At 47.1% G+C, this 15531-nt stretch overlaps 1 protein-coding gene across 2 annotated transcripts in view; it reads right to left on the bottom strand.

The window, feature by feature from the left end:
• Nucleotides 1-294: 294 nt before the first annotated feature.
• CCDC148 (coiled-coil domain containing 148) overlaps nucleotides 295-15531 on the bottom strand; it is a 48531-nt gene continuing 33294 nt past the window's right edge. The window contains exons 11-16 of one of the 2 annotated variants that reach the window (XM_033064162.1): nucleotides 8507-8647; nucleotides 7111-7229; nucleotides 4272-4389; nucleotides 2281-2421; nucleotides 1090-1232; nucleotides 295-992 (exon numbers count right to left, since the gene is read on the bottom strand). In XM_033064162.1, coding sequence (XP_032920053.1) covers nucleotides 938-992; nucleotides 1090-1232; nucleotides 2281-2421; nucleotides 4272-4389; nucleotides 7111-7229; nucleotides 8507-8647 — 717 coding nt within the window. In that variant the 3' untranslated portion in view covers nucleotides 295-937. Of the gene's footprint in view, nucleotides 1233-2280; nucleotides 2422-4271; nucleotides 4390-7110; nucleotides 7230-8506; nucleotides 8648-15531 lie in introns of both variants that reach the window. The other variant, XM_033064163.1, reaches the window with a different exon arrangement.

The raw sequence follows: 15531 nt of genomic DNA on the forward strand, positions 1-15531 counted from the left end.
TGAAAGTACTGAGAGTGAACTGCCCATCCCTGGCATAGAGACAGCTGAGCTCTGAACTGCCACCCCAACCCATTTTTTATCCTGTAGATCTGCTTTTAAGGGCAAAGGAAAAAGTCAACTGCCTGGGTTTGGGATGATGCCTTTCTGGGAATTGTCTCACAGCCAGTCTGTTCCCCACAGCAAAGCACTGCTGGTCTCCCCACAGGAATAATATCCAGCCAGTTGTGAGGGGGCCAAGTGTGTTTTAAAAATATCGAGTTACCCCAAAGGAGATGCCAAAATAAAAAGCACAAATATACACAGAATTGTAATTTTAGCACAAGCACTCAGAGGCTGAGCCCAGAAAACATCACTCCCCCAGCTCAGGGCAGGCTCTGCAGCATTTCCCCACTAAACTCAACTGCCACACTGGAATTATGCTGCTCTTGGGCTCACTCTCAGGAGTCTGTCAAACCAGAAAATAAAGAAATAAAGATCCCAACTCTATTTATAATTTATACTGAAAAACTAATCTACAATATAAAATTGTATGACTGTTTGCAGTAAATGTGATGCAACAAGTGGCCTTCTATATATACACAAAGGTTTAAGTTTCATCTTATCATAATCAAGGAATATTAGAAACATTCATGGCAATGAAGACTCTATAACTAAAAGAATCAAATTATCAAGAAACCTGGAAAGAAAATTGTGGGGTTTATTCATGTAACGTAATAAAATCTAAACCGCTGTGCACAGCTATTTTGGACTTCTGCTGCCAATTAAATCCCAAGAATTCCTACTCCAGGTGCTGCCCATCAGACTGGCTGTGCTGTGTGTAGGAGTCCTGAAGCAAGGTGTCCCAGCTCCCAGTGGAAAGGCCGTGGGCAGTCACAGGACACCAGCACACAGCGCAGCCTCTCCTGCACCCGGCAGGCACAGCGTGACACAGCACAGCTCAGAACGGCTTGGAGTGCTTTGGAACGGCTGCACACACAGGGAACCGAGCAGTTCTGGGACGAACCAAAGGGAATTGATTTAAGGTTTGCATACTGTGGGCCAGACCAGACCCCTGACGCTCCTCTGCCCCTCAGATGAGAGGTGCCCTACATGTTAAAAGCTGTAGATTCCATGTCTCTTCTTGGAAGCTTCGGTGGTGGAAGTTTTGACAAAACTTCTCTTGCATAAAGTGTTTTATGCAGCCCAGCTTCCCGGAGAGCGAGCTCCACACGGAGCCTGGGGTCAGAAATGACCTGTTAAAAAACCACAGCAATGATCAGTAGAAGCCACAAAGCTCCCTGAGGAGCTGCTGCCATCCCTCATGTTCTCCATGCACACAGCCCCAAGTGCAGGCACCAATCTCCTCCTGGTTGTTTCTATGGAATCCAAGTGCTTCAAATGCCTTTGTGATTTTTCTCAGTGTTGCCTTGTGCTCACATGGCAGTGCCATTTCCATTTGTCAGAATGACAATTAATACCAGGGAAATTACTTCTGAAATTTGTCAGAAGTTTATCTGACAAAATCTGTAAGCCTCTTTCCAATCCCTGTTCCACGGTCTGCAGTGGGACTGCACTGGAAGCACAAGAGCAACACCTCGAATAAGCTCCAGCATCACCTCCCAGTGCCCAGAGCTGCTGGAGACCAGCACTGGGAACATGATCCACAGCCCTGCAGCACTGGGAACATGATCCACAGCCCTGCAGCACTGGGAACATGATCCACAGCCCTGCAGCACTGGGATGTGCTGGGCAGGGATCACAAACTGCAGCCTGAGCAGCACCACACCTGGCTGCAGTTGAAACAGAATGAGAATTAAGGCATAGGACCCAAATATACATATTCAAATATACATGTTCAGAGCAGGTTTAAGTTAAGATTTGTCAGAACATTGTATATTGGTCAGATTTGGGGAATTTTAATAACCTAACAAAGCTCACATCTTTCCATTACCAAACTGAGAAGTTTTAAAATGTCTTAAAATGAGAAGTGCTGGACGACTTTAGCTGTAGGCATTGTTAAATTTCATCTTATTCAGTGTCAAAAGAAAGCTTTTACACCACAGAATGGTACCAGAGCTCTTCTCTTTTTGTAAACAATTTTCAAATTCCAGAGTGTGAATTACTGCAAATGCATTGATTGAGCAGATAGGGAACAGTGAGGGAATCTAAAAATATCAAGATGCTCCCTGAGTGCATTTGAGATTGAGGGAGCAGCCTCCTCGGTGACCTGAGTGCCCTGAAACGCGAGCACAGCCAGTTCAGCTCCCGATCCATTCACTCAGCAGGATTGCAGCCCATTACCTGCTCTTCGCTGTACGTGTGCAGCCTGAACAGGGGCTGCTGCAGCTCCAACTCCTCCTTGCTGCCAATGCCCATGCGAGCTTTGGACGCCACCGTGTCAGCCACGGCTCTGGCTGGGTCTAATCGGGCAACAACGGCAACCTAAAGGCAGGGTAGGAGGGTGACAGTGACTGTGTGTAGAGCTAAGGGCAGAGCAGGTCACTGTCACCTCTGAGACACCACTGTTCACTGCCCTGCACAGAACAGGGTCCCGGCTGCAGTGTGAGACGAGCACCAGACACCAACGTGAGCTCCGTGTCCAACCCAGTCTCTGCAAGGACCCAGCAGCCTCATCATTCTGCAGTACCCACAATCCCAGACTTTCTTCCTTTTCTTCCAATGGAAACAAAGTTGTTCAGGGTGATAGTTCACAGTTTTTACAGAGTCATGGGCATCAGCATTGACTGATATACCCCAAATAATACAACTCTGTCTTTTTTCTGAAGCACAACTGCTTCAACTGTGCAATTTCCTGTTGCTAGATCAATATCAAAGACTCCCAGACACTGTATTGTGCCAGAGTTAATATTCTTTCACTATTTACTTTCTTTGTGTTAAAATGTTCGGATACAGGCTAATGCTACTTTGGAAAAATACAGAAAGATGCACAAGCAAAATAACTAATGTCAGAAGGCCCTATGAAAAATAGCTGAAAGTAGAAAAAAATACTTTAAATTGTGTAAGATAATTTTTTCACCCATCTCTTTACTAAAATGTCATCTTTGTATTGCTGCCCAAATGACTTTAGTAAAGACCTTTCCTCTCCCCCTCCGCCCATACAAACAATGTACATACTTTATGAAGCAACAGTTCCATAGTGTGAAACAGAGAATAAATGTTGGTCAGAGAGGTGTAATGAAGTGGGAGCACCACATCCCAGCAAAGGCCCTTTAGAATCATTTTCTACTCTGGCAAGAGAATTGAGTCAGTGGGAAGAGCTCAACAGGTCACAACTACCAACCAGCCTCTTTGGAGGAAAAACAAGGAGATTACATACAGAAATGTAAATTAAGACAAAATTACTCTTTCAAAAGTCAGCAGTAGAAAAAAAATAACCCTATTACTACTTTTACTATGATATTAGCAAGTACTAGTAAGCATTTTATGGGTGTCTTTTTAAAAGTAATGTGCTAAAGTTTCAGAGGCTCAAATATCTCTGAAGAAAAGTTATCCAAGGTGTGCAAGTTTTCAGAATTTAAAAAGAATATAAATTACTTGTAAATCTTGCCTAAGAATCAAGGTAGACTTAAGATTATTGAAACAAAACCCAGAAAAAAGCACATCCAACTTGGAAAAAGCCTTCTGTAACCCCTGTCAGATATCAGCAGTTCCTACAGTACAATTTAATGTCAAATGTCCCTGTTGTCAGAGCTACAAAGGCCATAGGATTTATAGCAGGGGAGAATTGCTGTTGGTCGGACCTGAGTGCCTTTCAGCTGTTGCTGTGTCTGCAGACGCTGCTGTGCCTGTGCCCCGGCAGGGCGGTACCAGCCCAGCCCAGCCCAGCCCAGCCCAGCCCAGCCCAGCCCAGCCCGGCCCAGCCCGGCCCAGCCCGGCCCAGCCCAGCTCAGCCCGGCCCAGCCCGGCCCAGCCCAGCCCTGCCCAGCCTAGCTCGGCCCAGCCCAGCCCATCCCATCCCAGCCCGGCCCAGCCCGGCCCGGCCCAGCCCTGCCCAGCCCAGCCCATCCCATCCCAGCCCAGCCCAGCCCAGCCCAGCCCAGCCCAGCCTAACCTAACCCAGCCCATCCCAGCTCAGCCCAGCCCTGCCCATCCCAGCCCAGCTCAGCCCAGCCCTGCCCATCCCAGCCCATCCCAGCCCAGCCCATCCCATCCCAGCCCGGCTCAGCCCAGCTCAGCCCAGCCCATCCCAGCCCGGCTCATCCCAGCTCAGCCCAGCCCTGCCCAGCCCAGCCCAGCCCGGCTCAGCCCAGCCCAGTCCAGCCCGGCCGCACCTGCTGCCGGAGCGCCTCCAGGCGCTGCTCCCGGTGCTGCTCCTGCCGGGCCCGCAGCAGCTCCAGCTCCCTCCTCCGCTGCAGCCGCCGCTCCAGCTCGGCCCGTCGGAAGCGCACCCTGCAGCACAGGGACACCGCGGTGACACCGCCGGGCTCGGAGCTGCCCGAGCTCCTCTGCACACACCTCGGCATGAGCTCCATCAAACACCTCACAGAGGAAAGCTGCCTTTGTGTTTCAGCGTGCTCTTCTTGCTGGAGTGCTTTGGCTTTTTTGGGGAAGGGGAGTTGTGCCTTTTGATTTGTTTCTCGGTGGGTTTTGGTTGGTCAGTTGTACTTTTAAACAACTTGGCTAACCTTTCAGATTCCATGTCTAGACCACAGATTTTCTCTAGCATGCTTTATATAGCCCTGGTACTCTTTTCTCTCCCCCATTTTCTTTGCCAAGAAATGTTCTCTCACATCTGTGTATGGCAGAAGAAATCTTTCCTATAATCCTTTCCATTAAAAGAAACACCTCCGTTCCAGTCTTGTTACTAGAAAAAGAAAAAAAACTGGAGACTTCTGCCCTTCTTTCCAAAGGAAAAAGCTGGAGGTTCACACCAGTAACTCCAGAACTTTACCCACAGCAGTACTGTGCTCTTCCACCTTTCACTGCAGGCATTTTTAGACTATTGTGTCTGCTCCTTATGGAGCTATAGATATTTGTTGGAATGTCACTTCTATGGGCCCTGTCAATGCCATGCTTCGAATTTGGAGAATTCAACGAGACAGCTGCTTCAGCTACAATAAAACATGTATTGTTATTTTCTTACTCGACAGATTTTAGTAAGCTCAAAGGAGTATATAATTTGTGCTATAAACTACAAAAATCAGAACTAAAGCTGCAGTTCTGCTTATGGCTAGCACAGACCTCTGTGTCAATAACCCAATCACAATTAGCAGGACAAACAAATTGATCTCAAGAGTGTGGTACAAGGCTGCCTGAGGGTACCCCAGAGAGGCTTCCTGTTCCTCATGGTGTCCACTGTAGTTCAGGCAGAGAAATGCTTCAGCAGAGGTGCTCAGCGGTCATTCTGTGCCAGGGAAAAAGCCTAACCTGCTTTTCATATGGAGAACATTTCATAAAAAGCAGGTTGGGGTTTTTTTTGGGTTGGTGTTTTTTTTGGTTTTTTTGGTTTTTTTTGGGTTTTTTTGGTTTTTTTTTGGTTTTTTTGTTTGAAAAATGACAAAAATTATACTGAAATCATTTAACTCTGCTTGAGCTATTGTGATACATGTTTTTAAATACTCCAAAGTCACCCCACATGAAATTCAGTACTCTGGAAGCTTCTGTGCAAAGCCAAGAAGGAAGACTGGGGGCACCTGGCCAGGTCTGACTTCAAAGACTTTGTGTTGCCCCAGCAGTTTTCCTGCACAGGGAATACAGAGCAGTGCTAAACTGAAGCATTCTGCAGCAGTTCCGTGATGAGCTTGAGGCAGCCCAGGTGATCCCGACTGACTGCAGCCAGGGAGCAGCCGGGGAGCAGCACGAGGGGCAGGGTCGTGTCCCCACCGCTGTCCCCACACCCTGCACAGGCTGCAGAGAGCACAGCCTGCAGTGGCACAGATGAAGTTCATTGTCAGCAGGCAGTGGCACAGCTAAAATCCACACCCAGGGAAGGCAGCCACCCTTGGGAATTCACACTCAGCTGCACATCATGTTCCTAAGCTGGAACGCCCCTCCAATACGTTTTTATACTTGGCTTCCAATGTTTACTCAAGCTTTGGGTTCACCCTGCCCACATCTAAATGAAGTTGTTCATTCTCTTTCGTTTTATGACACTTAGCAACATTTTGCTGTTTCTTTTATGTAAAGTTAATTTTATGGAAAACCTCAAAATCAAAATATATTAATACTCAATTTTGCTTTTAAGCACCACAGTAAGTAAAATTATAATAAATCACTAGCTGATAAATGAGCATAACTGATTAGTTTCAGTAAAGGTATCTTTTGTAGCATTGCAGGTACACATTTGTGTCATTTTTGATAAGCATATTTTCATTAAACTCTGCTTTCAGACACTGTCTCATAAATATTCAAAAGGAAATAATGAACTACTGTATCTGGGGAGCCCAGGAGAGTTTCAGGGGGTGTGTGAGAGCCCTGAGGTGGGACGAGGGAGGTGCACAGGGGAGATGCAGCACCCTCACCCCAGCCCTGGAGAACTGAGCCCTTGGCAAACAGAGGCCATCACCCTGTTCCTGGGTCAATCTCACCAAATCCTGGCACAGAGCAGTCCGTGCCTTCCCTTGGAATGTGGGGCTGGGCTGGCAGCAGTGCAGGTGCTGGGGTGGAACACAGCAGGTGTTTTCCTGCAGAGCAGGACTGTGCCAGCCTGTTTCCTATAGGCACTCAGTGCAAATATTTGCACAATTCCAAATTTATTTTCACCCTGCAAGAGTAATACCAAATCTATTGCTTTTGGGGGGAGCATGATTTTAGAACATGTGACGGATTTTCAAACCGTTTCCTACCTCAGGGACCTGATGGAGAACCTGACTAAAATTCACTGCACAGATAAAAGAGCAGAAGTGGGTTGGTAGCAACAAACACTTGCCTTTTTGGATGCTATTTTTGAAGCACAATAAGACTTAAATGCAGTTGGTAGTGTTGATACCACATTAAAAGGATGCAATCACCTAGGATGCAACCTTACTCTATAGTTTGAAGCATTTGCTAAACAGGAAGGAAAAAAAATATACCTATCCTCAATTTATTCTAAAGTCAGGAGAGCAAAGCAAATTAGATTATAAGAAGATCCTATTGATACTACAGGTATTCGCATTTCATTTCTTTTACCTTTCTCTGTCTTTGGCTGCTTGTTCAGCCATTATTTTTTTCAATTCCTCCAGATGTTGTAGATCTCTCTCCTCCTGTTCTTGCCACTTGAGCTCTTTCTCAGCCCAGTATTTTTTCAGCTAGAGTTTGAACAAATACAGCAACAAATTAACGCTCACTCCAAAGCCCAGGCAGTGAGAACAAAGCAAGTAAGAAAAGCATTAAGTTAGAGATTCCAATTTTGATCCTTTTAGAATAAAATTTCTATTTTAAAGCACTACAAGCTAACAGAATATTTACTAGGAGAGCAAGAAGGTGTGGAGCCTCCAAAACAAAAGTAGTAAAATCAGACTGTGAACATTAATTTGAACATATTTTTCCACCACAATCTGAAGACTACCACTTGCATTCTGCTTGCATTCCCCAGAAAAGCAGCTGCAGTATAAGGTTATCAGCTCTTTTAAGGATCTAGGATGTAAAACACTCCAATGAAACATATGACTGCTGACCCCAAACAGCTGCTCTTCCATCTGTGCATAGGCAGAGGGCTGCTCGATATAGACATCGCACATAGCAAGAGAAAAGTTTGCACAACCAGAATATTTACAGATAAAATGAATATTGGGGGTGGTTGGGTCAGCACTGCCTCCCTAAGCCTCTTCCTTCCCCGTGGTTTCAGAGCCACCTGCCACTACAAACACCATGTGTACAAAGGCAAATCCACAGAATGAGCTGGAACAAAAAGAGGAGCAGCAGCAAAGCTACTCGTGACCTCAGCAGCAAAGCCTCCCTAAATGTCTGTGCCACTCTCTGTGCCACTGGACTCAGAGGCAAAATCTCAGTGGAACAACCACATGGATGTTTGCCATATCACTTAGGTTGAAAGGCCAACACCAATACTTGTGACACTTGCTTTTCTAGAGCATTGCATTCACTGCAGTGCATTTCTGAGTTTCTGTGAAGCTGCATCCAGGCCATGTCCCAAGGAGCAGCACACGATCCCTGGGAGCACTGTCCCTGTCCCCAGGGTGCCCTGCAGCCCTGCTGTGCTGCAGGCTCCGTGCTGCAGGCTCCCCTGCTGCATTGCAGCACACAGCTGCAGCACTGGCAGTGCCGAGGCTGCTCGGAGCACAGACCTGTGCAGTCAGACCCAGCCCTGCCTCGGTGCTGCTTTGGTGACACACACAACCCTTGCTGAGGCTTCTTTTCCCATGAAATGCAATAGAGTGACAACTGCTGTGTCAGATCAGGAACTTCAGACCCAAAATGGACAGGAGCAAGACCTGACAAACCATTTGCCCATCTCTACATCAATACATAATAGCGTACAAAATTCATTTGTTACAAGATCAGTTATTGATTTTAGAAGCAATGGTATACATTAATATATGCAAAAATGTATAGAAGTTTCTTATACTTTCTCTTTATCCTGAGCTCTACGAATGGTTTCCTGTTCCCTCTGTAGCCTTTCTCTCTCATCTTCCTTTTCTTTTCTTCTGGCAGCTACAGCAGCTTCTAGTTTAGCAGCTTCTTCCTGCTGTGCTTTCCACTGTAGAACCTGGAGGAAACAGTTGAAGAGACAGTCCTGCAGCAGACTGTGAAACACGGATCTGCCAAGCTGAGGCTGGGAAGGAAACTCCTGTAATCTGCTTACAAAGTAAGATTTATAATCTTATCAACAACAACCGTTTAGCAAGCACCACCTTTCTGCATGCTCATGTGCAGTTTCTAGCTGATGGCATCATGTGCAATAAAGTCACATATGGAAAGGTTTTAGGCAAAATTGCTGAAACAGCCTCAGTAATTCACATCTCCCGCCCAGCGTGCCAAAAACCCCTCCCTGGCAGGATCCTGACTGTGCTGGTTCAAGAATTTGTGCCCAGCCTGGCCATGGCAGGGCTCATCTGCACTGTCCCAGCCCAGCCAGCCCCGATTCCCTCAGAGCTGCCACGAGCACTTGTGTGCTCATCTGTTCCACGCTGCCTTCTACAGGATTAATGATGTCTCCTTTCTGAGACTTGCCAGCTCTTTTTGTAATGGATTTGTCAAGCACTAACAGAACTCTGCATCCCTCTAAGGAACAAGCATTGCAGCCATTGCTCACTGGTTTTCTGCACTACAGCACTTTAATACAAAGATATTAAAGTGCTTATAATTTTTCCACTTTTACTGCATTTCACTGGCTGTGCGTGCAGATTATTAACTCTTCTGGTTTGTGCTTATAAAAGATGTTCTGTTTAGAAATCCAGCATTCCCCATGGTCCACGGTTCTCAGAGAGCTGCATCTCTGAACGATGCCACACTTACCCTGCTTCTTCTAAAATAACAACTACACTTTTATCTTGGCAATACACTGAACAATGCTGTGACTTCTCATGGGGTGCAGGCAAAATGGTAACATGAAAATAACCTGAAAATGCAGGGGGTGCAAAGAGGAGAGAGCCAGGCTCTTCCAGAGGTGCTCGGTGACAGGAGGGAAAACAACAGGCACAGACTGAAACACCTGAAATTCCAATGCATTCATCACTTCCTCACTGAGAAGCTGGATGAACACCAGAGCATGCTGGCCAGGGAGGTTGTGGAGCTGTTTAATCCTGCATTCAGCCTGGTCCTGGGTCCCCTGGAGCTGACCCTGCTGGGCAGGGGTGACCTGGGGGTCTGCAGAGGCTCCTTCAGCCCCAGCTGCAAACCCCAAATCCAGCTCCCCAAACCTGGGGCACCAGGGCTGTCAGAATTGACATCTTCATGTACCAGCTTTGCCAGCAGCCTGCTCACGCAGTTTACAGGTTTCAGAATGTAAAATACAATGCTAAATTGTTTCAGTTACCCTTCACTTGCCACACTAATGAACTCAAAAAGGAATGCTTTGAAAAGCACTCAGAAGAGCGTGCAATCCTTTCTACCTTGCTTTTGAAATAGACCGAAGCAAAATCATATATAGAAAGATTTCAAATCTAGCAAGCAAATAGTGAATGAAATCTGCTAAAAGCATGCTCAGATTGGAACTGGGATAAGCTGCAGGAGCATTTGAAGGAGCTTTAAACTTCTGTAATAACATCACAGATTTTCTCAACTGATATGAGGTAACAGTAAGATTATGTAACCAAAAATTGCTTTTTGTAAGCCTGGATTTCCCTACATCCTGCTTCCCCCTCCTTTCAAATGCTCTCCCATATGAGGTCAATGCCACTGGGTGCAGTTCATGATGCAGCTTCAGTTCCCCCAGTGTCTGAGAACTCCCTGATCCTCTCGTGGTCTTCTCTGGATATTAATTTACCTGTTAACCAGGGACTTGTTCGGCTGTTTGATTGCAGCCATTGGTGTGGTGAGGCCATGAATTGGTCTCAACAAAATCTGAATTTCCCTGATAGTTCAGGGCAGCCAGTGCCTGGAAATGCCCAAGGAGAGAGAGAACAAAAGCTGAATTTCCCTGATAGTTCAGGGCAGCCAGTGCCTGGAAATGCCCAAGGAGAGCAGAGAAGAAAAGCTGAATTTCCCTGATAGTTCAGGGCAGCCAGAGCCTGGAAATGCCCAAGGAGAGCAGAGAAGAAAAGCTGAATTTCCCTGATAGTTCAGGGCAGCCAGAGCCTGGAAATGCCCAAGGAGAGCAGAGAAGAAAAGCTGAATTTCCCTGATAGTTCAGGGCAGCCAGAGCCTGGAAATGCCCAAGGAGAGCAGAGAAGAAAAGCTGAATTTCCCTGATACTTCAGGGCAGCCAGAGCCTGAAAATGCCCAAGGAGAGAGATAACAAAAGCTGAATTTCCCTGATAGTTCAGGGTAGCCAGTGCCTGGAAATGCCCAAGGAGAGCAGAGAACAAAAGCTGAATTTCCCTGATAGTTCAGGGCAGCCAGAGCCTGGAAATGCCCAAGGAGAGCAGAGAACAAAAGCTGAATTTCCCTGATAGTTCAGGGCAGCCAGAGCCTGGAAATGCCCAAGGAGAGCAGAGCAAACCCTGCAGGGACATCACCACTGAGTGAAGGAAGCAAACCACACTGAGGCAGTGACACAGACACTAATGCGTCCTGAAATCATCTCCAGCCTCCCTGTTAATCCATTTTACAGCAGCAGCTTCTGTGGGGTGTGTGGCGCCCCGACCTTGTGCCATTCCATCATCTCCTTCTCAGGTTGTTTCCAGCAGCTCTTTCATTTCAGCCCTTTGATCCAATGTTGGGGCACAACCTGGATTTCTTACAGGTTATATACGAACAAATGAGCAGAACCAGGCACCAAATTCAGAACTTCACTAAGCTGACCAAGCATTAATCACACAATAGTGTTCCTCACACAGAAATGACAGGCCAGTAACTCAGCGTGCATCTCCCCTCCTGCAGAGCTCCCTGCTCTGCCCTAAATCACCACTCACACACACACTGGCTCAGGGGGTACAACATGCTTCCCACTTCTTAAATTTCAATTCTGAATCTATTTTTTTCATTTTTCAGTTAGGATTTTGAATGTACGAGCCCGAGACCAATCAGGAAAATGGGTAACAAGGACACCAGAGGAGAGTTTCCCTGTACTACACTTGTTCACAATACCCAGCTATTATTTTCTATATCCAGCATATGAAATTAGTTTAGATTAGCCCTGCTCCCTCCCATGTTTGTCTAATCCATGCCTTTTCATTAGAACAAAAGAAGAACAATTTCCTTTAAAAAATATATATAGTTATGAGAAAAAAGGACATAATTACAACACCCTCCACCCCCCAAAAAACCCAAAACACAACAAAAAAAGGAACATTGGTAGAAGCCAGAAAAACACAATGCTTGCAAAATATGTATAAAATGTGACCATGATTCTGTAGGCTGGCCTTATGCCATGGTTTTTCCCAGAAGAGTTGAAATCATACAGGATAAAATGTTCTTCACAGAGCAGAGGTAGAGTGAAGTGTAAGCAGTAACAAGAATTAGACATTAAGCAGGTGATGGAAATACCAGTGTATTTCACTTTTTGAACCACCTTTGAACATTAAAATCCTCTGTGCCAGAGAGCAGTTCTAGGGGAAATACACATCCACAGGGGAGTCCACTTGCACAGGAGGTGACAGGAGATCCCAAGGCACCCTGTGTGTGTGTGTGTGTGTGTCACAGGTTAGAGAGGAGGATGAGGGTCTGTCTGTGCTGAGGCAGCACAGAGGGGATTCAGGAGGGGTCAGAAGATCCCAGGGCACCCTGTGAGAGTGTCACAGGTTAGAGAGGAGGATGAGGGTCTGTGTGTGCTGAGGCAGCACAGAGGGGATTCAGGAGGTGACAGGAGGGATCCCAGGGCACCCTGTGTGTGTCACAGAGAGGAGGGTGAGGGTCTGGCGTGTGCTGAGGCAGCACAGAGGGGATTCAGGAGGGGTCAGGAGGGATCCCAGGGCACCCTGTGAGTGTGTCACAGGTTAGAGAGGAGGGTGAGGGTCTGGCGTGTGCTGAGGCAGCACAGAGGGGATTCAGGAGGGGTCAGGAGGGATCCCAGGGCACCCTGTGAGTGTGTCACAGGTTAGAGAGGAGGGTGAGGGTCTGGCGTGTGCTGAGGCAGCACAGAGGGGATTCAGGAGGGGTCAGGAGGGATCCCAGGGCACCCTGTGTGTGTGTCACTGGTTAGAGAGGAGGGTGAGGGTCTGTGTGTGCTGAGGCAGCACAGAGGGGATTCAGGAGGGGTCAGGAGGGATCCCAAGGCACTCTGTGAGAGTGTCACAGGTTAGAGAGGAGGGTGAGGGTCTGTGTGTGCTGAGGCAGCACAGAGGGGATTCAGGAGGGGTCAGGAGGGATCCCAGGGCACCCTGTGAGTGTGTCACAGGTTAGAGAGGAGGTTGAGGGTCTGTGTGTGCTGAGGCAGCACAGAGGGGATTCAGGAGGGGTCAGGAGAGATCCCAGGGCACCCTGTGAGTGTGTCACAGGTTAGAGAGGAGGGTGAGGGTCTGGTGTGTGCTGAGGCAGCACCGAGGGGATTCAGGAGGGGTCAGGAGAGATCCCAAGGCACCCTGTGAGTGTGTCACAGGTTAGAGAGGAGGATGAGGGTCTGCTGAGGCAGCACAGAGGGGATTCAGGAGGTGACAGGAGATCCCAGGGCACCCTGTGAGAGTGTCCCAGGTTAGAGAGGAGGGTGAGGGTCTGGTGGGTGCTGAGGCAGCACAGAGGGGATTCAGGAGGTGACAGGAGAGATCCCAGGGCATTCTGTGTGTGTGTCACAGGTTGGAGAGGAGGATGAGGGTCTGGTGGGTGCTGAGGCAGCACAGAGGGGATTCCCTGCCCTGTGCAGTCCCACCCTGGCACACAGGAGCTGCTCTGTGCCAAGGGACAGGCAGGGAGGGCACAGGGGCTGGGGAATCGCTGCAGGGAGCGTTTCCTGCCTTTCTGTTCTGCTGGTTAAAAGTGACCACCTGGGGCTGAATTGCCAGCATTCCTGCAACTGAAGTGTGCCAACAAGGGCTGCTGCATTCATCGGGTTTTTATCTCCAGAGGCAGGATCGTGCAGGTCTGGAGAACAAAAAACCTCCCAAACAATAATTCTGCTTCACTACAGCAGCAATCTGGGACTACAGACTGCACAAAAAAATATAACCTGCTCTTGATTGCATTCTTCCATTCCTAAGAGTCCAAAATCAGAAGAGTATATTTTACTGTGTCAACAGTAAATGTTTATTTAAATATTAAAAAAAAATCCTAGCAGTTAAACTAATATTGAAAATCTACTGAAACCTGGCTCTCCCATTGCCTGTTCCACAAAACAGTCTTCATTTTAGCAGCACAAGCACTGCCAACATTAAGTTCTGAAAGTTTTTAATTACAATTGGCATTTCGAGTACATTTCACAGTTCATGTATTATTAGAGGAGGTTTTGCCAAGTGAATTATTAAATTGCTTTGCTGAACAGAATGCATACACACCTTTTTCCAGTTCATTATTTCAATATTGCATATTACAATAATGTAAAGTACACTACAAACTAATTAAAGTAATAAATTAGTTCTTTCACTCTAACATCTGAATAGCAATAATGTATTTACCATTCACCTAATGTTACAGATATAACTCTTTTAAAGACAAAACAATTCACAATGCCACAGTACCATGTGGGGTTTTCTCTTCAAGGCACAATGACTTTTTATAAACAGGCCTTGAATCTGCCTGTGGTGGCACCAGAGGTGGCATCAAGCTGGGCACACAGGGGCAGCTGGCTGGAGTGAGGAGGCAACAACAGCCTCTGGAAAGAGGGGAAAATGAGGAAGCAAAAAGATGTAAAATCCCAGGAGGAACAGTGTCAGAAACGACTGCCCAGAGCTCAGATCACTCTGTGCCACACAGACATGCTAAGCTTCTAGAATCCAAATTCTATGCCAAAATTCCCAACAATTGTGTCATAAAGCTCGTACTGTTTGTCATAACTGAAGGCATAAAAGGAAAATCCTCTGACATCCCCACTCTGATGTCTTCTAGCTCACTTTTCAACCTTACAAAACGACACAAATCTAAATACTCTCCTAGAATCTCCCAGAGTTTTACTAATGTCTGAATCACTTCTGCTCATCTTTCCTTATTTGTACTATGGTTTGCAAGTTTCTTTTTCTTCTTTGAATTGTTCACAACTGATTCTAAAAATCCCTGGGGAAAAAATGTAGGGGGTTTCTTCAAGAAAAGTAACTTTGCAAGGGAAGATTGTACATGATAGAAGAAATGACAATAAAGAGGAACCACAGAATTTGGTGAGCCGTGGAAGCCCAGGGCAGAGCAGAGCCTGCCTGTTCATGGTGGGATCACAGGAACACCACAGCTGCAGGTCAGGGCTGCATGGTCACAAACAGCAAAATAGGATTATGACACAGCTTCAAACACTATTTAAAGGAATTCAGTGTTTCAAAAATCCCATTAATAAAAAAGAAATCACAAGTGTGTCCCCACCTTTGTCCCACAGCTCCCAGGCTGTTGTGCACAGCAGATCCCATGAGCAGGATCTCAGCACTGGGCCAGCACTGGCTGCCTGAGCTCAGGGCAGGCTGTGCTTGTCACCTGCACCAAAAATCAGAGCAAGCACCAATAACGCTGCAAACGGGGGAGAACCTCCACGTCAGGCTGCTGAAGGAACCCTTGGACACAGAACAGGTGCAGCAGCTTTTGGGGCAGAGCCCAAGCAGTCTCTGGGAACCAGAAACAAACTCTGGGAAGGAAGAGCATTGCACTGTGTGAGATCCAGCATCCCTGCCTCCCACAGCACTGCTCAGCCACCTCAGACTGGTGCAGCTGTCACCTGTGCTCAGCACAGGCTCCAAAAGCACCTTGAGCAATGTGCATGTTCAGAGAAGCACACTGATCCACTGCCCAAACCAGCTCCAGTCCTGCTCCCCCTCCTCCCTGCATCATCACCATCCTCTGCTCAGGGTCTTGCTGAATATAGAAGTGAGAGTTATCCCATTTATGGCAAGCCAGAGATTCCTCTTGATTCTTCCAGATGGA

The sequence above is a fragment of the Catharus ustulatus genome, chromosome 7 (genome assembly GCF_009819885.2).
Source record: "Catharus ustulatus isolate bCatUst1 chromosome 7, bCatUst1.pri.v2, whole genome shotgun sequence".
Lineage (NCBI taxonomy): Eukaryota > Metazoa > Chordata > Aves > Passeriformes > Turdidae > Catharus > Catharus ustulatus.